This window comes from Arvicola amphibius, chromosome 2 (assembly GCF_903992535.2).
Source record: "Arvicola amphibius chromosome 2, mArvAmp1.2, whole genome shotgun sequence".
NCBI classification, from domain to species: Eukaryota; Metazoa; Chordata; class Mammalia; order Rodentia; family Cricetidae; genus Arvicola; species Arvicola amphibius.
This window is the reverse complement of record NC_052048.2, coordinates 114,173,867-114,200,556: the sequence shown is the minus strand read 5'-3', so window position 1 is coordinate 114,200,556 and position 26,690 is coordinate 114,173,867. Positions and strand designations below refer to the sequence as shown.

The following is a 26,690-nucleotide window of genomic DNA, read 5'->3' as shown; positions in this document are numbered from 1 at the left end:
CAGCGTTTTATTTAAAACATGACTGACAGATGACAGACAATTCTCCGGCACCAAGTAACATTCCGAGAGAGTTGAGGTATCGGTATTCAGTGATGGTACATGCTTAGCATGTGAGAGGCCCTGGGTTCAATCTGCACTTGAATGTGTGCACACAGAAAATGAGCCAGGCTGCAGCAGTGATCACTGCTGACCGCTGATAGATTGCTAGCAGCTGCCTCTGGTTACCATCACTGTGATGGACTTGAGCCAAAGTGGACCTTTCCTTCTACAAGATGCTTTATTGGGTCTTTTTTGTTACAGCAATGGAGAAAGTGACTAAAACTCGTGCTTTTCAGTGCTTCGGAGAAAAAGATCAGAATACTGCCACTTAGCATGTGAAAATGATAGAAAACAGAAGCCAAGCTTCTTGGAACACAACTGCAGCTGTTCAGCGACAGCCAGCAGCAGAGCCAGTGGTACCCACTGAAGTACCGGAAGAAAGCTACAGGAAGTGTCCCACTATGAAAGCCACAGGCAAACTTCAGGCATGGTCCTGCTTTGATCCCAGCTTTGGGAAACAGACACATGGATCCCTGAGAGTTTGAGGCCAGCCTGGCCGCGAGAGAGCTACCTTTCTCCATCGACCCTTTCTAAAATAATAATAATAACAATAATTAGTTAATTAAATGGCATTCTATAAAACTGCACCAGCAGGTGTGCTGGAGAAGCTGCTGGCTGTGAGAGCTACAGAAGCCACAGGTCCGGTAGGAGCTGGATGATGAACCCACTGCAGGGCATCTTATCTGAACAAGGAACAACCCTTTTTCCCTGGCTGAGCCTCTCTAGTGCCCTCTGCTGACATAGCTCCATGTTTACTTGCGCAAACCTGGCCAGAAGGGCGAATTTGGAATTGGTACATTATTTAACAATATGGCTCAGCACTGATTGCTCTTCCTGAGTTAATTCCCAGCAACCACATGCTGGCTCACAACCGTCTGTAACAAGATCTGGCGCCCTCTTGAGGAAGAGACCTACCTGATCAGTCGTCCTCATCAACTTAAGACCATGAAACCTAATAAGAACAAGTTCAATAGAACCGCCATATATGGACTGCCTATGCATGCTTCAGCATTGCCAGGTCATAAATTTACTTATTTTTTTACATTATTTAACCCATTGCTTTCTATTCCAAAGCTATGGCTAAGGTCAACGTGTCTTTCTGCATGGTCAGTACATCCTCGGCAAGGCCTCCCATGGGGATACCTGCCTCTCTTCCCACCCAGAATGTTGTCTATATGTATATATGTTATCTATCTTTGGTTATTTTCTCCTGGCTATTTTCTGCTCTTACCAATTCTGAATACTAACGTTTCCAGGATTTGTTTCTCCCGCTGGAGGACTCTATCCATTGCCTTAGTTACCTGCCATCTAAACTTGGACAGCAGGTCAACAATCTCCATTTCTTAACCTTCGTACTAAGTTCTAAACCATTTCACAGAACTAGCCTTCAGGGATTCACTTCCTCCTGTCTTTACTTCTGGGACTGGACTCAGGCCTTGCATGTGTTAGTCAGGGGCACCACCTCTGAGCTATATCTGGCCTGTTTCCTCTCAACCACTTAATGGCAAGTGAGGCCTGGTGGCATAGACAAGTACCATTTGTGATACAGAACAAGATGATCTCTGTGAAGTTACAGCCCCTTTGGTAACACTGTAAACTCCAGGACTACCTAGTGAGACCGCCTCTCAAAAACCAAACACTAGCACAAAACAAAAGCAAGGATCTGTTGGTTGTGTCAACAAGAAGCAAGCCCCAAATTCTCTATAACCTACATTTTTTAAAGTCACTAGACTGTCGTTCTCCATCACAAATACATGTTCCTCTAATCTGTCTTCATTGATTCCTCTGCAATTACTATATTATTCTTTCTCTTGCCTTGTGTAAACACTGTGAAAAGAGGTGGTGTTCAATTTCAAGAAAAATCTCTCATTCCCGGAAAACACATGAATATTTTCCTTCATTAGCCTATCCTTTGCCCCTAATTTTTCACCCCATATTTTTGCTTAATTTTTAGGTAAGGTCTCTCTGTGCAGACCTCAATGGTCTTGAACTTGCAGCAATTCACCTGTCTTTGCTTCCAGAGCAACAGGACCACAGGTGTGGGCCATTTGCTCTTGGCTGGTTTGTTTTTCTTCCAGAGTAGCCCAGACTGTCCTCGAACTAACACCCCTGCCTCAGCCTCTTGAGTGCTGCGCATTTAGGGTTCTCTTAACCTGCATCTGTAACCTCCCAGCCCCCAGTTGGTTGAGAAGGTGGTTTGAGAGTTTTCTTCTGCTCCATTCTTGGGTTCTAGTTTTGTTTGTTTTGAAATAGGGTCTCTTGGGGCCCAGGCTGGGCCCAAATTCTATACATAGCTGAGGCTGGCCTTGAACTCCTGCTCCATCTGCTCCTACCCACCAATAATGCTGGGATTATTTCCTGTGTGTCCACACCCACCTGCCTTGGTTCGAATAACCAAGAGTAGAAAAGGGTAGACTTTTGTTTTGTTTTTTTGTTTTTCAAGACAGGGTTTCTTTGTGTAATAAGCTCTGGCTGTCCTGGAACTCAGGCTGACCTTGGAGATCCACTTGCCTCTGCCTCCTGAGTGCTGAGATAAAAGGTGTGTGCCACTATGCCAGGCTAAGGGCTAGACTTCTTGCCCAAGTGAAGTCTCCTTCACTGCCCAACTGCTGGTCTTGTTAGTGATTCCACAGCTTCACAGGAAAAAACCAGGCTTGAGTTAGAAATTGGTAACAACTTACAAAGGAGTTTATTAGCCGTTAATATTTGCATATTATTAGCAAAAAAAATGTTAAATGTTAAAACAACCTTTTAGAGTGGACACGTGCCTGTAATCCCAATATTTCAGGAAGAGGGCAGGTGTAACTCCTGCATTACTCTCTGTACAGTTTGCAAGGCACTGCACCGTTGGCAAGCCAGGCAAGGGCCTGAAGATTGAAAGAACACACAAGAGACCTGGGTCATTTGAAAGGAGATCAGCTGAATGCCATTCATTCAAGTTTAGGAAAATCCTTAAATACCAAGCTATTGCACAATGGAATACCTCCCAGGCAGGTGGGAAATTGCCACGCCCAAGGTGGAGTAAACAATGGCCCTATAGCTAATCACCAGGTGAGACAGAGGGAGCACAGGAACAAACAGGATGTTCAGTTGGCTGGAGGGAAACTGTCCTCAAGATGAACCCCAGGAGCAGGGGTAGACCCATGGGCCCTACAAGCAGGGATTCAAGGTTAGCCTAGGCTATACCTATATGTTGAGTCTGAGGCTAGCCAACATTCTTCATTTTATATCTATTAACATCTATCAGAAATAGTAATAAAAAGTCCCCGAACAAACATTAACTTTAATCTCAATACATGGGAGGCAGAGACAGGCAGACTCTGTGAGTTCGAGGCCAGCCTGATCTACAGAGCAAGCTCTATGACAGGCTGCAAAGCTACACAGAGAAACCCTGTCTTTTTTTTTTTTTAAATATTTATTTATTTATTATTTATTATGTATACAATATTCTGTCTGCCATGTATGCCTGCAGACCAGAAGAGGGCACCAGAGTCACCATGTGGTTGCTGGGAATTGAACTCAGGACCTTTGGAAGAGCAGGCAATGCTCTTAACTGCTGAGCCATCTCTCCAGCCTGGAAACCCTGTCTTAAAAAATAAAAATAAAAAAAAAAGAAAAGAAAAAAGAAAGGAAGAAGACTAGAAGACTAATTACTTGTGGGGAAACGGAGTAGGATTTCCTGTGAAGGCATTTGGACTGAGGATTGATAGATGACCAGAAGCTTCCATAAGAAAGGTCAAGAGAGGAAGGCTCTAAAGCACGTCAAGTGTGTCTAGGAAGCAGGGGAAGCTAAGCTCATGGCCTCGGATGGGTGTTGGGGGAAAAAGGCAAGCTTACTGTCAAGCTCCAGGAAATGTGGCTGGGGAGGTGGTCTGCAGCTAGATCATCTACGCTTCTGTGTTTTCCAATGTATATGGGGCCTAGTAGTGCCTAAATTCAGCCGGCTGTCAGAAACACACTGGGAAAGAGCCAGGCACAGTGGCTCATGCCTGTAATCCCACTGCTAGGATGGTGGAGGCAGAAGGATCAAAACTCCACCATCATTCTCAGCTATATACCGAGCTTGAGGTCATCCTGGGCTACACAGAACCTTGTAAGGAGTCAGGCCATAGAATTCAGCAGGTAGACAGTACCACCTGCCAAAACAAAAAACAAAGACCTAATCCAACCAAGCTGGAGTTCTGGAAAAATCTCTAAATGTACTAACCTTGCTTTTTGGCTTCTGTAGTTCCACTTCTTCTTAACTGCTCTTGTTAACTGAAGCATGTCAAGCCAGGACATGGTTTTTGTGCTTAAACGCTCACCCTGAGAAAGGCTCAGCTACACTGGGATCCTGAACACCCAGTGTAGTCAACAGTTAGCTAATAAAGACTTTCTATTGGCTTAAACCCATGTCAAGTAGTCTTCTCTGGTGGGTACCCCATACCAGGTCTAGGGATGGAATTCAGGTCATCAGGCTTGGTGCAAGAAACTTTACCCAGAGCCGTTTCAGTGGCCCTCAGGAAGTTTCATAGTAACAGAACAAAGAAAGTTATAAATCAAAGCATTTTTCCAATGTATTGGTTAAGCATCAAGTAGGCAAGTTACAGCAGGGGGCGGTGGGGAGGGGGATGGTGCTCTTCCAGGCTTTAGATCTTCTGGGATGACTGTTTTAGTCTTGAGTCAGTAGAAACTAAGGGGTCTGTACATTTTACAAAGTCTTTACCTGACAGTCACAAGGCTGTAAACACAGAGGTGGGCATTAAACAGTTCTCTAGGGGACCAAAATTAGCCCAGGATGATTAGGCTGGACCTGCAACAGTTCAGCTCTCTGCGATCACTTACATCTTAATCGGTTGATTAGCCCTGTAGAATATTTATAACACTGCAGGGCTTCCCCCTTGTAATAATTGTTCCGTGTCTTTAAGAGACAAGTCATGTCCACTCCCTCCCCCATCCGCTGAGGCAGGCTGATCTTCAGCTTCCGGCCTGAGCTAGTTCTCTTTTCCATCTTCCTCTAGGAGAGGCAGCTTCTGCCTCTCTCCCCACTTCTCTGCATCCCCCCTTCTCTCTCTTTCTCCTCTTCCCCCCCCTCTCTCTCTTTCTTCTCCCCTTTCCCCCTCCATAGCCCCCTGAATAAATATTCAACCTCACTCTGCAAGTCATGTCTATCCATGTCTCTGTCTCCTGCCCATCTGCCATGTGTCTCCCTGCCTGGGACCAGCCACTGCTCGGGGACCGGCAGCAGTCTCTGCCTGGGACTGGTTGCTCCCAGGGCCCGCTGTCTGCCGCCATATGGCCCGCTACCACCATTTGGGACCTACAGCATTTCTGCTGCCTACTGCCACCAGGGATCTTGCAGCATTTTTTTTTAAAAAAAAATAAAACCCCTCTATGTGATAATTTACAGTCTCATGGAGCTCAGACTGTATCCACAGATGATACTTTTTTTTTTTTTTGGTTTTTCGAGACAGGGTTTCTCTGCAGCTTTGGAGCCTGTCCTGGAGCTAGCTCTTGTAGACCAGGCTGGTCTCGAACTCACAGGGATCTGCCTGCCTCTGCCTCCTGCCTCCTGCCTCTGCCTCGCGAGTGCTGGGATTAAAGGCGTGTGCCACCACTGCCCAGCAGATGATACTGAGTTTAGGTTCTTATCTTGAACTTTAGTTCCTCCTACTCCCACCTCTTCAGAGCTGGGCTTTCAGGCATGGGTCACTACACTTGTTTCCAAAGTAGAGTTTTTCCTTTAAATTAGAAAAAATTAAAAATTCTTGCTTATGTAACACCCCCTCCCCCTGAGAATCTGGAGTGAGCTGCATAGGTGCTGGGGACTGAACTCAGGGAGGCAACTGTAAGAGCACTATGAGGTTAAAAAACTGCTCAGCCATCTCTCCAGTGCCCAAAAGTGTCATGTGTCATTTTGTCGTTTTTGTTCTCAAGTCAGGGTTTCTCTGTGTAGCTCTGGCTCACCTAGAACCCGTTCGTATTTGTTAGGTCAGGCTGGCTTCGAACTCAGAGATCCGCCTGCCTCTGCCTCCTGAGTTCTGGGATTAAGGGTTTGTGCCATCTCACCTGGCTTCCAAAGTGTCTTTTGAATAAATTAGTCAACAGACGTATGAAGTGAGAAACTGACTTAGTGGGAGGTTGTGGAGGATAACCCTGAAATCTTATTTATTTTTCCGAGATGGTGTTTCTTTTGTGTAACAAAACTCTAGCTGTCCTGGAACTGGCTCTTTAGAACAGGCTGGCCTCGAACTCATAAAAATCTACCTGCCTAGCCGGGCGGTGGTGGCGCACGCCTTTAATCCCAGCACTCGGGAGGCAGAGGCAGGCGGATCTCTGTGAGTTCGAGACCAGCCTGGTCTACAAGAGCTAGCTCCAGGACAGGCTCCAAAGCCAGAGAAACCCTGTCTCGAAAAAACCAAAAACCAAAACAAAACAAAACAAAAAAAACCTACCTGCCTCTGGCTCCTGGGTGCTGGGATTAAAGCCGTGCGCCACTACCGCCTGGTCACCCTGAAATCTTAAGGTAGGCAGTTTGCCGAAAAAGGAAAAGTACTGTGTCTTGTTACACACTCAAGACTGGGTTAAGGAGAAAGAGTAGCTGTTCTTTGTTTACAAGTTTTGTGTTTCCCTCCCACGTTTCTAGTCACTCGATGACCCCGCCCGCCCAAGTCCCCCACCCACCTGGGCACCTGCTATGCAGACCTCAAATCACAGTTGCTGGAAGGTGCCCGTCTTTAAGGATGCCTGTCAGCAGGGCTGCAAGTCCCAGGTCTAGCGAGCATGCGCAGGAGCTAGAGCACGAGAGAACGCGGGAAGCTGGGGCCTCGTTCGCTTATGATTGGCTACCGCGGTAGAGTCCCACCTACCTGGCCCAGTGCTGCATGTTGATTGGACGAATTCCACTGGGGGGGAGGGTCCGCCGTGGCCTTGCGGCGTGGGAGGGGAGGCGGGAATCGTCCCGGCGGGCGCACGGTCGAGTTGTCTCTGCTGTGGTTGTGTGCAGGGGTTCGGAAATGGCGGTGCAGCCTAAGGAGACGCTGCAGTTGGAGGGCGCGGCGGAGGTGGGCTTCGTGCGCTTCTTCGAGGGCATGCCTGAGAAGCCGAGCACCACGGTGCGCCTCTTCGACCGCGGCGACTTCTACACGGCGCACGGCGAGGACGCGCTGCTGGCGGCCCGCGAGGTGTTCAAGACCCAGGGTGTGATCAAGTACATGGGTCCGGCAGGTGAGGGAGGGTAGCGGCGGCAACTCACCGGCTTGGGGCGGGAGCGCGGCGGGCACCTTTGCAACGCCGAGACCCGGGGCCGGAAATCTGTGCGCATCCTGCAACCGGCTGGACAACAGCGGCGCTGCTCCCCCAGCGCGCGAGAGGTGGCTCCCCGGAGCCTCGCGTTTAGTGTGTTGTTCAGATCCATCCTCCCATAGCAGGTGGCAAGTTTGGCTAGGCCCGGTCGAGCACATGATCAAACACCGCCTGGTCCAGGCTGTCCTCGAACTTCCGACTCCTCGTGTTTCAGCCTCCAGAGTTGATAGGATTAAAGTCGTGTCCCTCCATGCTTAGCTTTTAATCTTTCACTACAGTCAGCGGCCTAGGAGGGAGGAGTGGTGGGCTCCTTGGGAGACTCATTTTCATTACCCTCATTTTGCTAACATATTATTTCTTTACCGTCCCGCTTGAGACCTTGCGAAGGACCATTGTTGAAGTGTTGTATAGCTAAGTGGTCAGTACCGGGGCGGGGCGGGGCGGGGCGGGGGGGGTCTGTCTTGGAGCTGAATTGCAATTTCTTTTGCAGCTCCCCCACGCCGCCACTGTTTGCTGTGTGCTGTTGGGCCTGTTGGAAAGCAATAGTGCTCTTAGCTTTCTGTCATCTGGCTCTGCCCCCTAGCATCGTCAGTCTCTAAAACAGTTAGCAGACCTCATTAGCAGGCTAGGTAGATAATCTGTCTACTCCCGCCCCCCATTGCTTTTTCTTTCATTTGTAATGAAAGAGCGTTCTAGGACACTTTGGAATTGTGAGTTTTAATTCTTAAGCTGTCCCATGCAAACGACGTGCCGGACAAAAGATAGATAGCCTTCTACTTCTACCGGGCCAGTGCTGGGTGTGTAGTCTGGTGTCAACACACCCAGTTGTATTTGCTTTTTAGACAGCTATTCCTTACCTTGAGTTAGAGTGACGCGTGCGCGCACACACACAGTCCTGTGTCCATTAGTTACTTGTTTCTGCCACAGTCTTCCTAGCCCTTGCCACTAGTTTATTTTCTGTCTAGATATGTTTATTCTGGGATGTAACATGGAAATGAAGTCATATTTTGCCTTTTATTTTCCCAAGGCTCTTCTATGTCGTCAGTATTTCATTCCTTTTAGTGGCTTAATAATTGTGTGGATTTCCCACGTTTTATTTAGCTCTTTGTTCATGGGAATTTGTTTCGTTTTGGCTTTTGTGAGACGCGGTCTCGCTATTTAGTCCTGGCCGGCCTGGAACCCAGTTGGTTTCTCAGGTTGTCTGAACTTCACACTGCCTCTGCCTCCCGTAGCGCTGGGACTAAAGGCATTCACCACCACACTCAAATGTGCATGCTTCTGGAACTTTTACTTTGATTTGCATGTGTACCCATTCTTCCCAGCAATGCAGCTGAAAAGTAAGTCAGCTTTTTGCAGTGTTCTGGATCCTATCCCATGGGCTCAGAAAGGTTTCTGCTGGGTTTTCATATTCCTCTGGAGCCTGTATCTGGCATTTATTTATTGACATTTTACCTGCTTAATTGTCATCATGAGATGATCCATTAGTATAAAACCTGTGGTTGGGGAGAGTCTCCTACTCCAGCCCTCACAAGTTCAAATGCTGGAATTCCATATGTACATCATCACAATTCCCGGTTTAACCCATTTCTTTTTTTATCGAAAAAGAAATGGCACAATTGAATGCAAGTGGGGGTTCTAAATTATTTTCAAGAGAATCTTGTACGAATTTGAGTGTATTCCTTCTGGGTAGAACATGGGTAGTTTTCAGTTCTGCTCCTTTGTTTCATGGCAGAACAATCAGCTCTGTTCCCTATAGAGGTTGGCTCTTCAAGAACAGGATACACACAGACAAGCCCTTCAGATGCTGGCCAGCAGGTGTGCACTACAAGTCAGTGTGTCACATATACTTCACCTTCTAGAGAAATGGCGTCTTCAGTGGACAGCCAGCTAGCATTTTCTGAGATATGGTCTCTAGCATAGCGCAGGATGGTCTCTGACTTCAGCCTGCTGTCTTAGCGTCCTGGTGTGCAGCACCTTGCCTGGGAAGTCTGTGTTTCTCTGTGATGCTAGGATTAGAAGAGAGGGTCACCCCATTTACCTCTTCACTCCCGTTCATTAGAAATCAACACACTTAACAGTGAGTTCAGTGCCTGTGAAAGACCAAGAAACAATTCTCTGGGTTCTAGCTAGTGACCGGTAGATGCACGGTAGTTAGGCATTAAAGCAGAGAAGCGGGGCGAGGTAGCACACACTTTCAATCCCAGTATGGGAACAGGTGGATCTCTATGAGATCAAGGCCAACCTGGTCTACAGACAGCCAGGACTACATAAAGAAGCCCTGTCTCAAACAAAACAACAAAAACCTTAGCTATAAAAAAGAACAGAGGGGCTTGTACGTCTGGAGATATGAAGCGATGAGCCTTCATGGCAGGGCTTCCAGAGCGCTGACCACACTGGGCAGTGGTGGTGCAAACCTTTAATCTCAGCACTAGGAGGCAGAGGTAGGCGGATCTCAGTGAGTTTGAGGACATCTTGGTCTACAAAATGAGTTTCAGGACAGCCAGGACTGTTACAGAGAAACCCTGTCTGGAAAAACAAACAAACAACAAACAGAGTTCTGGTACATGCTTGTGGATTGGTTTCATGGCCGTTCCAGAATTAAAACAACCATTTGTTTCTTGTAATATTTTTGCCAAGTTATACTTTGCATTTTATTGTCTAAATTAAAAGCTGATAACTTAAAATTTCTATTTATTTATTTATTTATTTTGGCTTTTTGAGACAGGGTTTCTCTGCGTAGCTTTGGAGCCTGTCCTGGAATTAGCTCTGTAGACCAGGCTGGCCTCGAGCTCACAGAGATTCGCCTGTCTCTGCCTCCTGAGTGCTGGGATTAAAGGCGTACGCCACCATTGCCCGGCATTTAAAAAAAAATTATTTTTATTTTTTTGCTTTGCTTTTGAGAATTTGCTTTTGAGACAGTATGTAGCCCTGGCTGGTCTGGAACTTAGCGTGATCACACAGTGGTCCACCCGCCTGTTTCTCCAGTGCTAAGATTATAGGATTCACTACCAGACTGACTTCTTAACATTGAGTTACTTGATTTTTATATGTATGTGTTGTGTCTGCATGTCTGTCTTGTCTGTGCACATGTGCATGCCTGGTGCCTGTGGAACCCAGAAGAGGGTACAGATTCCCTGGAACTGGAGTTACAGATTGTAAGCATCCATATGGGTACTGGGAAAATTAAGTTTTTATTTCAATGGATGGTGATTTTATTTTTTATTTATGTACTCAAATGTGTGTGTGTGTGTAGTACAGTATTTTAAGTTTTATGTGTATGGGTATTTTGCCTATTTTGTCTGTATACCATGAGTGTGCAGTGCCTGAGGAGACCAGGAGAAGGCGCCAGGTTCCTTGGAACTGGAGTTGCAGATGGTAGTTCTCTGTGGGTGCTGGGAACCTAACCCAAGTCCTCTGCAAGAGCAGTAAGTACTCTTAACCTCTGGGCCACCTCTTCAGCCCCAGATTTGATTTATTTTATAAAGTTCTTGGTATTTGCAGATCAGAATTAAGCTTGAAATGCTTATTTTCCATCTAAGACAGGTCCCAACCTTGGCACTGTTTATATTTTGGAGAGTGAATAATTCATTATTGTGGTGGCTCTTCTGTTCTGTTCATATTCACAGCTTGCCTGCTCCTGTCACTAGATCTCAAAGTGGTGCTGCTCCCTTGTGACAATTTATGTGCCTCCTTGTGTTATATGTTCCCCCAGAGGAGCAGAATTGCTCCCAGTTGAGATACTGATGAGAAAGTTTGAAAACTTTTTAAAAAATTTACATGTATGACTATTTTCTCTGCATGTATGTGCACTATCTGTGTGTCTGATACCCACAAAGGCCAGAAGAGGGCGTCTGATCCCCCAAGACCAGAGTTACAGGTGGTTGAGAGCCACCATATGGATGCTGGGAATTGAATTTGGGTTCTCTGGAAAAACAGCCAGTGTTCTTAACCACTACACCATCTCTCCAGCCCCCGAAAACTCTTGTTTGTTATTTTGAGACCGAGTCTTCACTGTGTAGCCTGGCCTGGATCTGGAACTATATAGACCAGGTTGCACTCACAGAGGTCTTGCCTGTTTTTGCTTTGAGTGCTGAGATTAATGGTATATGCCACATCTAGCCCTCTGAGAATTCTGTTTTGATTGTAGGAAAATAGATTACTCATAACTAAAAGATGCGTATAGCCTGACAGTTTATTATAATCATAAATGTAATAAAATTGGATTTTAGAACTCTATCATATTTTATTTGATAAAAGTTTACCACATTCAACCCATTGGGAAATGCCTGAAGTATTTCCAGAGTTCTTATGAAGTATTTCAAGATGCTGAAAAGATTGGAAATCACTTTGCATATCTACCAGTACATAAAAGCCAGTTATGTATTGTTGGAACAGGTTCCACACACATTAAACTTAGTGATGAAGAACAGTGTGTGTTCTGTGGTTATGTAAAAGGGAAGTACAGAGATTTACATTTGCCGGTCAGTATAGACCGAAGGTGTAGCCTGTAACCTGTAACTGCGGTGCGAAGGGGCAAAAGGGGGGCTTTGCTCTACTCCCTTGAACCATTAGCTCCCAAGTTCTGTGAACAGGCGGTGAGTGACTGGGTTTTGTTTGTTTTGTGTTGCTGAGAATCTAACCCAGGAGTCACCCGTGTTGGGAAAATGCTTTAATGCTGAGCCATAAACCCCAACCCTGAGCAATTTCGTTTTGTTTTAAATATTTTTATTTATTATGCATAGTGTTTTGTCTGCATGTTTGCCTGCTGTCCAAAAGAGGGTGCCAGGTCTCATTACAGATGGTTGTGAGCCACCATGTGGTTGCTGGGAATTGAACTCAGGACCTTTGTAAGAGCAGCCAGTGCTCTTAACCTCTGAGTCATCTCTCCAGCCCTAGCAATTTCACCTTAAATAACTCCAAAGTCCTTCATAAATTTATTTTTATTCATTTATTTTGTGTGCTGTGTATGGATTTAAACAGTGCAGTAGGTGTGCAGGAATTGGGTCTTCCTTCCACCGAGGGTACCAGGGGTTGAAAGATCACCTTGGTGACAAGCCCCGTGTTTATTTGTTTTGAGATAGTATTTTGCTGTTTAGTCCAGGCTGCCCTCCTGATCTGAAGGGATCCTCAGCCTCAGACTTCATGTAGCTGGACCTGTACCTGTGCCCGGCTTGTAGTGTGTGTTTGTTCATTTAACAATTTGTTGTGGAGCGCTCGAATGTGTGTTACCTCAGGGTCTCACCTTTAACATTTAATTGTATTTATTTATTGTCTATTTTAGGGGCAAAGACACTGCAGAGTGTTGTGCTTAGTAAAATGAATTTTGAGTCTTTTGTAAAAGATCTTCTTCTGGTTCGTCAGTATAGAGTTGAAGTTTATAAGAATAAAGCTGGAACTAAGGCCTCCAAGGAGAACGACTGGCATTTGGCATTTAAGGTAATTATATTTCTTTTGAATGTTTGTTTTAGAAAGTAAAAAAAAATGCATGTTTTACTATATTAACTAGGCTATGATAGCAAAATGCTTTGAGAAATTTTGGTATAGTTTTTTTTTTTTTTTGTTTGTTTGTTTGTTTGTTTCTCTGTGTAGCCCTGCCTGTCCTGGAACTAGCTCTGTAGACCAGGCTGGCCTCAGACTCACAGAGATCCGCCTGCCTCTGCCTCCTGAGTGCTGGGATCAAGGGCATGTGCCACCATTCCTAGCTTAGTGTTGGTTTTTAGTTTAATCATAATTTAGAAGTTCAGTGGTCCTTACAAAATGTCTCTGAACACTGAGCCTTGTCTCTCACTGTTCCTAAAATAAAACATAACTGTGGATGATAAATTGAACATAAATATTATTAAATAAGGGATTTACTTAATTTTTTAATGAAAAATAATAAGTTTTCAATGTGTATCAGGTCTGTCTCTGCACCACGTTCTTGCCTGTTGACAGGAGTCTAGAAGAGGGCGCTGGGCCCTTGGGACTGGAGTTAGAATCGTGCGCTGTGACTTAGATGCTCTCAACAGCCAGTGCTCTTGACCTCCGGTGAGACATCTCTCTGGCCTCCAGTTTTTTTTCTTTTGGAGGCAAGGTCTCACTGTAGCCCAGGTTGGGTTAGGGTTGGTCCATGGTGATCCTTGAAAAGTTCCTAACTTGCCCTCCCGTGTTCAGGGATTAAAGGTTGCCACTTTTTTATTTTCTTAGAAACGCAGTTTATCGTCAAACTTCTGGTTGTCCTGCCTCAGTTTCCTCTGTGCTGATGTGGTTATGGGCATGCTCTTCCACATTTGGCTTAGATTTTACTATTTCTGAAGTGTGTCAGACTGTTTTTATTGTCCCTGATCTCTCTCTCTCTCTCTCTCTTTCTCTCTCTCTCTCTCTCTCTCTCTCTCTCTCTCTCTCTCTCTCTCTCTCTCTCTCTCTCTCTTTCGAGACAGGGTTTCTCTGTAGCTTTGGAGCCTGTCCTAGAACTAGCTCTTGTAGACCAGGCTGGCCTCGAACTCACAGAGATCCGCCTGCCTCTGCCTCCCAAGTGCTGGGATTAAAGGCATGGGCCACCACCACTACCGCCCGGCCTAATCTTTCTTTTATAAATACTATAAAATATATACATATATATATATATATATGTATATATAAATATATATACTTTGTATATATATTTCTCATAAAAGGTGTAGATTCAAATAAACCTGGAATGTTTTTTTGGTTTGATTTTTTTTTTTTTAAATTCACGATGTATTTATTTATTTATTTGTTTGTTTGTTTGTTTGTTTGAGATAGCTCTGTCACCCTGCTGCCTTAGACTCTCATGTGCTGGGAAATTTGAAAATCACTTTTAGCAGAATAATTAAAAAAAAATTTTTTGTTGTTGTTTTGTTTTATTTTTTTCAAGACAGGGTTTCTCTGTGTAACAGCCAGGTTGGTCTTGAACTCAGAAATTAACCTGCCTCTGCCTCCTGAGTGCTGGGTTTAAAGGCTTGCGCCACCAACACCTGGCCTTGGCAGAATGGTTTTTAGATGTGTCGAAGTTACAAAAGCAACTTGGAGCCAGGCACGGTGTTGTATGTTCAAGGTAGGACAGTTCATTATTCTCAGGCCAGGCTAAGCTTCGAGGGAAGCCCATCTAGATAGAAAATGGTAACTTCAGTTGGGCTTTAATCCCAGCTATCAGGTGGCAGAGGCAGGTGGATCTCTGGGAGTTGGAAGCCAGCCTGGTCTGCAAAGTGAGTTCCAGCACAGCCAGGGCTGTTATCCAGAGAAACTCTGCCTCGAAAAATCACATACATGCAGGGCTGGAGAAATGGCTCAGTAGTTAAGAGTACTGACTGCTCTTCCAGGAGACCCTGGTTCAATTCCCAGCACCCACATGGCAGCTCACAACTGTCTGTAACTCCAAGATCCAACACCCTCACACAGACATACATACAGGAAAAACACCAATAAAATTAAAAAAAAAAAAAACACCTACATACACACGTGTGTATGCACGTTCACACAAACAAATTAAAGATATGCAGACAAGCATGCTTTTTTAAGAGAACAAAATTTCATCAAGTTTAGATATTTTATTCACTAGCAAAAAATTTAAATATGTTCAAAATTTCTTAAAATTTGCCTTGTTTTTGCTTAGGCTTCTCCTGGCAATCTTTCTCAGTTTGAAGACATCCTTTTTGGTAACAATGACATGTCATCGTCCATTGGCATCGTGGGTGTTAAAATGTCCACAGTCGATGGTCAGAGACAAGTCGGAGTCGGGTATGTCGATTCCATCCAGAGGAAGCTGGGACTGTGTGAGTTCCCTGATAATGACCAGTTCTCCAACCTCGAGGCCCTTCTGATTCAGATTGGACCAAAGGAATGTGTTTTACCTGGAGGAGAGACTGCTGGCGACATGGGGAATCTGAGGCAGGTAAGGGAATCCAGTCTAGGAAAGTCTTTAATATCCCTTACCCCATATTTACTGAAGCCAGGTTTCTGTGATTCCAGCTGATGACAGTTCATTTGTGGGGCAAGAAGCTGTAAATTTTAATTAAAATTGTGTTTATTTGGGGAACTACATTTGATACTTAGCTTTGAGAGAAACTTGGAATCCTTAATGTCTTCAGGATCAGTGTTTGGATAAGACTTGCTCTGGGGCTGGAGAGATGGCTCAGCGGTTAAGAGTACTACCTGCTCTTCCAAAGGTCCTGAGTTCAATTCCCAGCAACCACATGCTGGCTCACAACCATCTGTAGTGAGATCTGGTGCCCTCTTCTGGTCTGCAGACATACATGCAGGCAGAACACTATATATAATAAATTTTTTTTAAAAAAGAAAAGACTTGCTCTGCCTTAGATCTCTTCCCTCTCTCCCTTTCTGTCTTCACTTTAAGAAAATAATTATTACAGTAACTATTACTGTATTTAGCATGGTTTATAAAGAACATACAGTTATTTAGGATATATTTATTTTGCATACTTCTGGGAATCTTGGCCAGGGTCATGCCAAGCAGGTACTTATTGTAGTACTGAGCTGTATCAACCCAGACCTAGAGTTTTATTTAATTAAACAATTTTTTAAAAGATTTATTTATTATATAGTGTTCTGTCTATGTACACCTGCAGGCCAAAAGAGGGCGCCAGATCTCATTATAGATGGTTGTGAGCCGCCATGTGGTTGCTGGGAATTGAACTCAAAACCTCTGGAAGAGCAGCAGCTAGTGCTCTTAACCTTTGAGCCATCTTTCCAGTCCCAATTTTTAAAGTTTTTTTGAGTCATGGTCTTACGTGATAGTCCAGGTTATCCTAGAACTCAGCCACCTGCCTCAGTATTTGGGTTCTGGGATTACAGGTAAAAGCCACCACATATGGCTTCTGATTTTTTTTTAATCTTTATCAAAGTTTTGTTTGTGTCATTTGTGTGTGTGTGTGTGTGTGTGTGTAGGTGTGTGTAGGTGTGTGTAGTTTATTACTATTTAGATTTGCTTAAGATAGTGTCTCAAGTAGCCAAACCTAGCGTTGAACTTAAAAAAAAAATTAGAATTTTTTTTGTTTTGTTTTTTGAGACAGTGTCTTAGGGTTTCTATTGCTGTGAAGAGACAGCATGACTGGTAACTCCTATAAAGGAAAACATTTAATTGGGCCTGGGTTACAGTTCAGAAGTTTAGTCCATTGTCCTTATGGTGGGAAGCATGGCGGCACCCAGGCAGGCATGGTACTGGAGAGGTAGCTGGGGATTCTACATCCAGGTTGGCAGGCAGTAGGAAGAGAGACACTGAGAGTGGCTTGAGCATTTGAAACCCCAAAACCCACTTCCAGTGATACACTTCTTCCAACAAGGCCACTCCTCCTAATAGTGCACTCCCTGGTGTCCTAGCATTCAGACACATGAGTCTGGGAGCCATTCCTATTCAGTCCACTATATAGGGTTTCATTATGTAGTCCTGGCTATCCTAGAACTTGCTGTGTAGATCAGACTGGCCTCAAACTCACAGAGACCTAGCTGCTTCAGGGATTAGAGCTGTGCACCACCATGCCCAGCTGAACATTTCTGGGTATTTTACCTGAACACATGCATATGCAGCACATGAATGCCTGATGCTCATGGACGCTAGAAGAAGGCCTTGGATCTCTTGGAACTGGAGCTACAGGAGGTTCTGAACTACCATGTGGGTGCTGGAAATTAAACTGTGGTCCTCTGGGAGAGCACCCAGAGCTCTTAACCACTGAGCTATGTCCCCAACCCTGGTAGGTATCTTTTTTTAAGGGGATGTTTTATCTAGTAATTGTATAGTCCAGCCTGGCCTGCCCCCCAAGGGCTATAGGTGTGTACCGCCTTGCTGACCTGGTAACACCCACTGCCCTTGCATTGGTAAGGTTTCCAGCATGCCAGGCAAGTTCTCTAGTACTGAATTTATCCCTAGCATCTCTCAGAAAGGATCTCAGTCTGTTACTCAGGTTGTCGTCCCATTTGCTATCCTGCCTCAGCCTTTTAATTGCTAGAATTAAAGGTGTGCATCACCATACCAAGCAAGGAACTTTTTTGAAAGTTTTTCTCATAGCTGAATTAATAGTTCGTAGTTTTTTGCTTTTTTTTCTTTCTTTCTGTCTGTCTGTCTGTCTGTCTGTCTTTCTGTCTTTCTTTCATGAATGACTGGATCTTTCTTTGTAGCCCTAGCTAACCTGGAACTCTTGGTGAAGACTAGACAGGAATCTGCTTCTGCCTCCAGAGTTTGTTCATAGATTTAAAAGATGTTCATAGGGACTTGTATAGTGAACAAAACTTGGTAGGTTCATAGTCATAGTCATTACTTCCTATTTGCTGATGTTAGAATTTCCCTTTGCTCATTGATTTGCTCAGTGATTTGAAGTGTTTCCCATAAACAGGTTATTCAGAGAGGAGGGATTCTGATCACAGAAAGAAAGAGAGCCGACTTTTCCTCTAAAGACATATGCCAGGATCTCAACCGGTTATTAAAAGGCAAGAAAGGCGAACAGATAAATAGTGCTGTCTTACCAGAGATGGAGAATCAGGTATGTGGGGTATAAGCATGAATGTATTTGTAAATCATAACAATAACATTTTAAAAGACTAATTCAGTCACTTTAAAAAATTGCCTTTATTTATTACATGTGTGGTTGCATGTGTTGTTTTTAACAAATTCTCAGTCATTCAATTTTTACCAATAAAGGCCTGGGAGCCAGATGCTGGGGTGAAATCCTGCTAGCTCAGAGAGGCAGAGAAAGCCCCCAGCTGACCTTCCTCCTCAGCCAGTGTCCCAGAAGCCTCCTGCCTTCTATGCAGTCTCAACAAGACCTCCTTACTCCTCCTTACTCTCTGTGTTTTTTTTTTTTTTATTAATAATCCTATGTTCACTTCCTGTCAACTGGTGCTTGGTCTGCGTCTTGACCTATGGTTGATTTTATTCCATCCTGTTTGCAGTATTCAAGCAGAAAGCTCATGGATTAAAGGTGTGTGTGTGAAGGCTGAGCCGCACCACAGTCTCGGGGTTCACGGTGTGACCACACATCCTGCCGCACGTGGGCTCGTGTATATTCTCGTGCACACACACAGCATGCAGGTGGGCCTGCCGGGCTTGGCAGCGAGTGCTTCTGCTGCTGAGCCGGCTCGTTGGCCCTTGCTTGTATCACACCCATCTAAACGGCACATTGGCAACGCTCTTTATTTATGTACAATAAAGTTTGTGGGGAAACTCAAGAAAACGGCTAGGAAATTTTTAGCATAACCTGATAGTCTTATATTTAAGGATTTATTTTTAATTTTTGTCTGTGTGCGGGTGTTGTGCTGCCCTTGGAGGATAGACATGGAGTTACAGTGGATGTAAACCACCTAATGTGGGTGCTGGGAACTGAACCCAGGTCCTCTGGAAGAACAGCACAGGCTCTTACTGCTGAGCTATCTCTACAGCCCCCTGTGGTCGTACATGGCTCTTCTCTGTGGAGTTTCTTTATGGAAGGAGTCTGCCATTTGCGTGTGAGCCTGATATGGAAGCCTGTGAGCCCAGCAACTTGAAGGTGGGTCAGAAGTTTGTAGCAGATTTGAGGCTAGTCAGGTGATCTGAGATCATGTTTCCAGAGAAAGAGGGGAAAATGTTATTAAAAAGCTGATTACCGTCACTTGAGTAGGAGACATAGCCTAGTGTTGCGTGTCTCAGCTGTGCCGTGCACCAGTTCTGGGGTCTTCCATAAATCCCTTAGTCTTTTTAAGAGACAGTTTAATGTTCTGTTAAATGAGGATAAATATGTCTGCATTGAGGATTGTTATTGGAGGTGTTTTTTTTCTTTCTTGTTTTGGTGTTTTTTTGTTTGTTTGTTTGTTTTTTTTTATTTACTTTTTTGTTTTGAGACAGGGTTTCTCTTTATATCCCTGGCTGTCCTCTTAGACCAGACTGCTGTCAAGCTTAGAGATCTGCCTGCCTCTGCCTGCCTCCCGAGTGCTGGGACTAAAAGTGTGTGCCACCACTGCCTGGCTGTTTACTTTTTTTTTCTTAAAGATTTATTTTATTATGTATACAGTGTTCTGTCGGCTTGAATACTTGCAGGCCAGAAGAGGGCACCAGATCTCATTATAAATGGTTGTGAGCCATCATGTGTTAGTTGGGAATTGAACTCTTGACTTGGAAGAATAGTCAGTGCTTTTAACCTCTGAGCCATCTCTCCAGACCCCCCCCCCTTTTTTTTTTCTTAAAGAAACCAGCATGGTCAGGAGATGGAGGCAGTCTCAAATATATGCTGAGTTGGAGGCCCTCGTTAGCTATAAGAAACTTCCTCAAAAAGGCAAAAAAAAAAAAAAAAAAAAGAAAGAAAGAAAGAAAAAAAAGGATAAGTGAAAATCTCGGGTTAAAAACGGTCTTCCTTGCTAAGAATGAGAAGCTTGTTGGGATTTTGGAGTTCTTCCTTCCTTCCTTCCTCCCTCCCTCCCTCCCTCCCTCCCTCCCTCCCTCCATCCCTCTTTCTTTCTTTCTTTTTGAGACCAGTTCTTGCTATATAATCCTTCCTGGCCAGGAACACACTTTGTAGACCAGGTTGGCCTGGAACACTCAGATTTATCTTCCCCGAGTGCTGGAACTAAAGGTATATGCCCCCTGCTTGTCAGTTTATATATATTTTGTTTGTTGTTTTTTGAGACAGGGTTTCTCTGTGTAGCCTTGGCTGTCCTGCGCTCACTCCGTAGACCAGACTGGCTTCAGAGTCACAGAAATCTGCCCTCGTCTAGGCTGGGATTAAAGGCGTGTACCACCACTGCCAGGCCCAGGCCATACTTTCCTCTTTTATTTTTATTTATTCGTTCATTCACTCATGTATCTATCTATTTATTTAGTTAGTTAGTTTTTTGTTAATTTCTTATGACTAGGTGTGACTAGTCCTAGTACTGAGGAAGCTGATCAGGGAAGTTGCTGATCATAACAAGCCTGGGCCACATAGTGTCCCTCTGTCTCATCCAAAGAAGGTTCTTTGGATAGCCTTGTTTGTTAATTAGTTTGACACAGGCAATTATCGGTATATAAAATGAATCAGTGTTTTGAGACAGGGTTTCATACAGGCTGGCCTTGACTTGGTGATAGAGACAAGGTGGACTTTGAACTTTGATCTTGTCTTCATAGCCTGAGTCGTGGGTTTGTATGTCCCACTCGTCGGATATAGTTTATGTATTATTTGTGTGTGGTTGCATGAATGTGGAGGTCAGAAGGAACTTTCCTACAGTCCACAGAGAACTCAGTTCAGCAAACCTTGTGCTCCATGTGGAAACGCTTACCAGTGAAACATCTCGCTAGCCTTCACGGGCAGTTTGAACCACTGTTTGTCATGATTTGATGTCTTGAACTTATTACTGTTTTAATTTTTTATTGTATATGAGTAACATAGAATATAAATAATTTAAACTTGTTTATTTCTTTATTCTTGTATAGTCTTGCGTATTACAAGGTCCATGTGATAATTTGTAACTGAAATTCTTACAGCTTGTTACTAACTGGCGTCTATGACTCAGTATCATTAAGATTCTCTTATACTTCCCACTGGCGTGGTTTTGTTCTTTTAAGACTTCCTTGCCATCTTCATCTGCATTAGGGGCCTATCCTGGTTCTGACTTCTGACAGTATAGATTAGTTTGCCTTTATTTGTTTGTTTATGTAAATGATTTATAGGGCTATATTTTTATATTTTTCCCCCATTTTGATTTTAGAGATAGGGTTTCTATTTCTATGTATATTAAAAATACCAAAATAAATAATGGTGTGTTTTATTTATAAATGAGTGCAAAATAACAAGGAACAGTATTTTAGAAGTGTAGAAAGGCAGCCTGGTGGCAGTGGTGGCGCATCCTTTAGGCCCACGTTAGGCTCGGGGGGCATAGGTAGGCTGTCTCTTGCGTGGGAAGCTAGCCTGAGCTACAGATTGAGTCCTAGGACAGCAGGGGCTACGCAGAGAAACACTGTCCTGGAAAAAGAACAAAGAAGCAGCAAAAAGGCACCATTAACAGGACTGAATACATGCCTTTATTTCTTCCAGACCAGAGAATTGGTGTTAAATTATATAAAGATTAAAAAATTTAAGTTTTGTGACCTAAAAATATTTACTTAATAAAATTATATTAATTCAGTAAACTATACAAAGAAGGTAAGGGGACACACATGTATGCTTATAGAATTGCATGCTAGCCAGTTCAGCTCCTCCAGCGGGAATTCCCAGCATGACCTCATCATCTGTAAGGAAGGACACAGCAGTCCATGTTTAGATAGACACCTTCATCTTCTCCAGCTTGAGCTGTTCTCCACTTCTCGATGGTTTTCTTCCGCACAAGTGCATGCCTAGTTGTCTGTGTCTCAGACCATACATTTACCTTCCTCGTTCACCAGCTGTTGGAGGTGGCAGGGGCCATGACGATGCCTGTGCAGCTTATTCTATGTGGTTCTTGGTGGCCTTCTTCCATCAGACCTGGGATCAGATGAGCTCCCGTAGCCTCTTCCTTTTTACATCTTGTTGAAGCAGAGTTTTTGGGGGAAATAAAGGATAAAAGAAAAAGAACAGCAAATTCTGCTATTCCTTAGAAGATCTGTTATGAAACAGTCTGTCTGGGGACGGATTCCTAACACTTGTCCATTGAAGATGTAAACCATCTTCCCTCTGGGTCCCCATTCCAAGAGACTGGGTTTTTTCTACCTTCTGAGATAGAGTATCGCTGTGTATCCTTGCCTGGCCTGGAACTCACAGATCCCCCTGCCATTGCTTTTCAACTGCTGGAAATAAAGGCTTTACCATATTACCTGGCGAGTTTCACTTTGAACATGCTGAACATGCACATACATGTAAATATCAATTATTGGGTATGAATATGAGTGTATGGTCATTAGGGTGCCCAGCATGTATGTGAAGCTCAGAGGACAACCTCAGGAGTTCTCTTTCTGCTGTGGGTTTAGGGATCAAGCTGTGACCATGAGACCCATGGAGCCGTCTCACCAGCATGAGAGACAAAGTTTCTCTTTGTATTCTAGATTTGCCCCAAATTCTCTATGTATTCCAGACTGGCCTCAAACTCTTGATTTTCCTCTTTTGGTCTTTCAAGTACTAGAATTCCAGGCACAGGCCTCTATGCCCAGTTAGTCTTACTTTGCTTTTGTTTTGCCTTTCTAGTCTCTAGTCTTGGTGATGGAAGAATCTTACTTAATATTTATTTTTAGGTTGCAGTTTCATCATTGTCTGCAGTAATCAAGTTTTTAGAACTCTTGTCAGATGATTCAAATTTTGGACAGTTTGAACTGACTGCTTTTGACTTCAACCAGTACATGAAATTAGACATGGCGGCAGTTAGAGCCCTCAACCTTTTCCAGGTAAGAAAGACAACATGGGTTAAAAATTCTGAATAATCTAGCCGGGCAGTGGTGGCACAGGTCTTTAATCCCAGCACTCGGGAGGCAGAGGCAGGCTGTGACTTCTGTGAATTTGAGGCCAGCCTGGTCTACATAGTGAGTTCCAGCACAGCCAGAGATACACAGAGAAATCTTGTGTTAGGGAAGAAAAAAAACCAAGAAACTGAGTAATGTTTTTAAAAAGTTCCCTTTCACAAATAATGATCTATGTAAGGAATTTGTATTCTGTAACATTATTGTAGTTAAACTAGATAGTTTTTTTTTTTTAAATATTTATTATGTGTACAGTATTCTGCAGGTCTGCCTGCCTGCAGGCCAGAAGAGGGCACCAGATCTCATTACAGATGGTTATGAGCACATGTGGGTGCTGGGAATTGAACTCAGGACCTCTGGAAGAGCGGCCAGATGCTCTGAACCATCTCTCCAGCCCCCATAAGTTGTTTTTAATTATTGTATTTTATTTTGCTAGTCTCATACAGTATGTGTAGACTGTCCTGTGTTAACGCAGGGCTTTACAGTTCTGTTCTGAGTTCGTTTAGACACTGCAGTCACTGTGAGTCGGCTGAGGGTGAAATGTGTGTCTAATGCAAATGCACAGGTTTCGGCTTAGAGGAACTATTGTGGGCAGTTCCCAGTTTATATTTGGAGAGCAGTGCTCACTATTCCAGTTCTGTTTCAGGGCAGAATAAAGTCTTTGCTGATGGTTTTTCATTTCATGTGTCAATAGGGTTCTGTTGAAGATACCACTGGCTCTCAGTCTCTGGCTGCATTACTGAATAAATGCAAAACTGCTCAAGGACAAAGATTGGTTAACCAGTGGATTAAACAGCCTCTCATGGACAAGAACAGAATAGAAGAGAGGTACAGCATTTAGTGTGCGCTTTTCCTGCCTTTGTGCAATTCACTGTTAACCCTGTGTGATAATGCCACGTATTCAGATAGACAGTTTACACTCAGTTTATTTCTTGTTTTGTTGTGTTGTGGGTCCTGAACTGACCTTGAACTCACATTTAGTTGAGGATGAATTTTAACCTTTAAAAACATTTTAATTATATGTAGCGCGTGCGTGTGTGTGTGTGTGTGTGTGTGTGTGTGTGTGTGTGTGTGTGTGTGTGTGTGTGAGGGGTGCTTACAGGGTGTGGAGCGTACATCTGTAGAGTCCATTCTCCTTCTACCTTAATGTAGATTCCAGGGTTCTAACGGATGCAGCCAGGTTTCTCAGCGAGGGTCGTCATCCCAGCCATCCTGCCCCTGTCTCCCAGGCACTGGTGTATGTGGCGCCACCCCTAGGTAGGCGGTGCTGGAGGTGGAAGCTGAACTGGAAACTCAATCCAGGGTGTTGTACTGAGCTCTATCCCTAGCCCAGCTGACTTTTCTTCGTGTTTTAAAACTTATTTTTACTTATTATTTGTGGGGGGTAGAGGACAACTTTCTGGGTTCTTGTTATGCCTAGGCTTTGTGCGCCGTGAGGAAGGTGAGAGATACCACTTGAGGCTCCGGAGACCCTAATAATTCACTCCAGGAGCGGTCACTGATCGAGCAGGGCAGCAGGACAAGGACTCCGGAGCCTTGTTTCTCCCGGCAACCCCAAGCACGTGCAGAGATGGGGTTTATGAGCACAAAAGTCACAAACAGTTGTTACGGTTACAATTTTCACCTATCAGAAGTTAATGACTGGGGACTTTCCTTGTGTTTCCCATTGTTGTCAGCTGACAGACAGTGCAAGCCTTTCAGTCTGACCAGCCTTCTGTTGTTAGGAACAGCCATGATGTTTCTGAAAAACTAAGGACTGTTTCTGTGGTTTGGGGAGGAGGTTGACCAGCTCTCCTTTCTACAGCTTGGGAACTTACAGATAAGCTAGAATCTGAGGTTGAAACGATAGCACTTAGGCCCGGGTACTTTGCCTGCTCTCTTCATCCTGAGCATCGACTTCAGGTCCCTTTTCCTGCATGAGCCTCCCACTGCCACAGCAGCTTCTCTGAAAGACAGACTTGCTGTGTTTCCATTTATCTAGTTTATGGGTACGAATGTTTGTCTGTGTACCACATGTGTGCCTGGTGCCTGTGGAGGTCAGAAGAGGGCATCCGATCCTCTGGGACTGGAGTTACAGATGGTTTTGAGCTGCCATGTGGGTGCTGGGAATCCACCTGGGTTTTCTTTAAGAGCAGCCAAGTGCTTTTAACTGTTGATCTGACTCTCTAGCCTTTCCTGGTTTAAAAGAAATGATAGAATACTGTTGATTTTTGACACACTATGTAGGCCTAGCTTGACTGGAACTGGATATGTAGACCAGGCTGGCCTTGAACTCATTAGAGATTTTCTTACCTTTGCCTCCAGAGAGCTGATGTCAAAGATGTGCCCTATCACAACCAACCTTGGTTTTTTTTTCTTTTCTGGTTTTTATTTTTTTGCCTTTTTTTTTTTTTTTTTTTTTTTGAGACAGACAGGGTTTCTCTGTGTAGCCCTGACTGTCCTGGAACTATGTAGACCAGGCTGATCTCAAACTTACATAGATCTGCCTGCCTCTTGCCTCCCTAGTGCTGGGTTAAAAGCATGGGTCACTTAACTCCTGGTGATGGCTCTACTTCTAAATAAGCTTATTTGACATAAACCATCACCTTATGCAAACCTCCTGGTCCCTACTTTCCTAATTTTTTCCTATTTTTCATCACTGATGCTCCTCCGTGGGACCCTGTCACTGATCCAGGTTCTATCTGAGTGTATGTACGTCATGTATGTGTGAGTTCCTGAGGCCATCAGAAGAGGGGTGTCGGATCCTGAAACAGGTTATATGCAGTTGGACTCCCGAAATAACCACACAGAAACTGTATTTATTAAATCACTGCTTGGCCCATTAGCTCTGGTTTCTTATTGGCTAACTCTTACATGTTAATTTAACCTAGTTCTATTAATCTGTGTATCACCACGTGGCTGTGGCTTACCGGTAAGGTTCTATACATTGTCTGTCTCTGGCTAGGCTACATGGTTTCTCTTTGACTCCACCTCCATTCTCCCAGCATTCAGTTTAGTTTCCCCCACCTAGTTCTGCTCTACCCTATCACAGGCCTAAAACAGCTTCTTTATTAACCAGTGGTATTCACAGCGTACAGAGGGGAACCCCACATTACTGAGCTGGTACATGGGTACTGGGAATCAAACTGCTTTCTCTGGAAGAGTAGCCAGTGCTCTTGGCCGTTCTGTCATTTCTCCAGATTCCAGGAAACCATATGTTGAGTTGGTGAAAAGCTCAGGTGGTTGCTTCCAAGCCTGGTGACCTAGTTCATCCGAGGGAGAAAGCTGACTCTTGAACTTTGTCCTTTGACCTCCATGTGTGTGCTGTACATGTATAAGTACACACACACACAGAGAGAGAGAGAGAGAGAGAGAGAGAGAGAGAGAGAGAGAGAGAGAGAGAGAGAGAGAAGTGTAATTTTTTTTTGCTTGCTGCCATTCTTTATAACATTTACTTATTATGTATACAATGTTCTGACTGTATGTCTGCACACCAGAAGAGGGCACCAGACCCCATTACAGATGGTTGTGAGCCACCATGTGGTTGCTGGGAATTGAACTCAGGACCTTTGGAAGAGCAGGCAATGTTCTTAACTGCTGAGCCATCTCTCCAGCCCAAGTGTAATAATTTTTTTAAAAAAACATGTTTTATGATTGATTTCCAAAGAGTTCTGTTGGAATTTTAGGGATTAACTGACCCTAAAAATTTATTGTGCATTCCAGTTAAATTGTGATTTAATATAATATCTAATTTTGTGCAGCTGAGAGATTGAATTCAATATGACTGATAGGTGTACTCTGTTAATGCCAGTGGTAGCTTTGATATGTCTAAGTTTGTGCTTTTTAGAGTGGCATTGTCAAGGAGACGAAGTCTCTCCCTTTTTACTGTTACTAGAAATGTAAACTGACGCTGTGATTACTTCTGACGTGGTTGACTGCACAG

At 44.1% G+C, this 26,690-nt stretch overlaps 1 protein-coding gene across 1 annotated transcript in view; it reads left to right on the top strand.

Moving 5' to 3' along the window:
* The first annotated feature begins 7,034 nt into the window (after nucleotides 1-7,034).
* Nucleotides 7,035-26,690, top strand: part of Msh2 (mutS homolog 2) — a 54,363-nt gene continuing 34,707 nt past the window's right edge. The window contains exons 1-6 of the mRNA XM_038319068.1: nucleotides 7,035-7,305; nucleotides 12,665-12,819; nucleotides 14,999-15,277; nucleotides 17,733-17,879; nucleotides 22,547-22,696; nucleotides 23,463-23,596. Of these exons, the coding sequence (XP_038174996.1) occupies nucleotides 7,095-7,305; nucleotides 12,665-12,819; nucleotides 14,999-15,277; nucleotides 17,733-17,879; nucleotides 22,547-22,696; nucleotides 23,463-23,596 (1,076 nt within the window). The 5' untranslated portion in view covers nucleotides 7,035-7,094. The remainder of the gene's footprint in view (nucleotides 7,306-12,664; nucleotides 12,820-14,998; nucleotides 15,278-17,732; nucleotides 17,880-22,546; nucleotides 22,697-23,462; nucleotides 23,597-26,690) is intronic.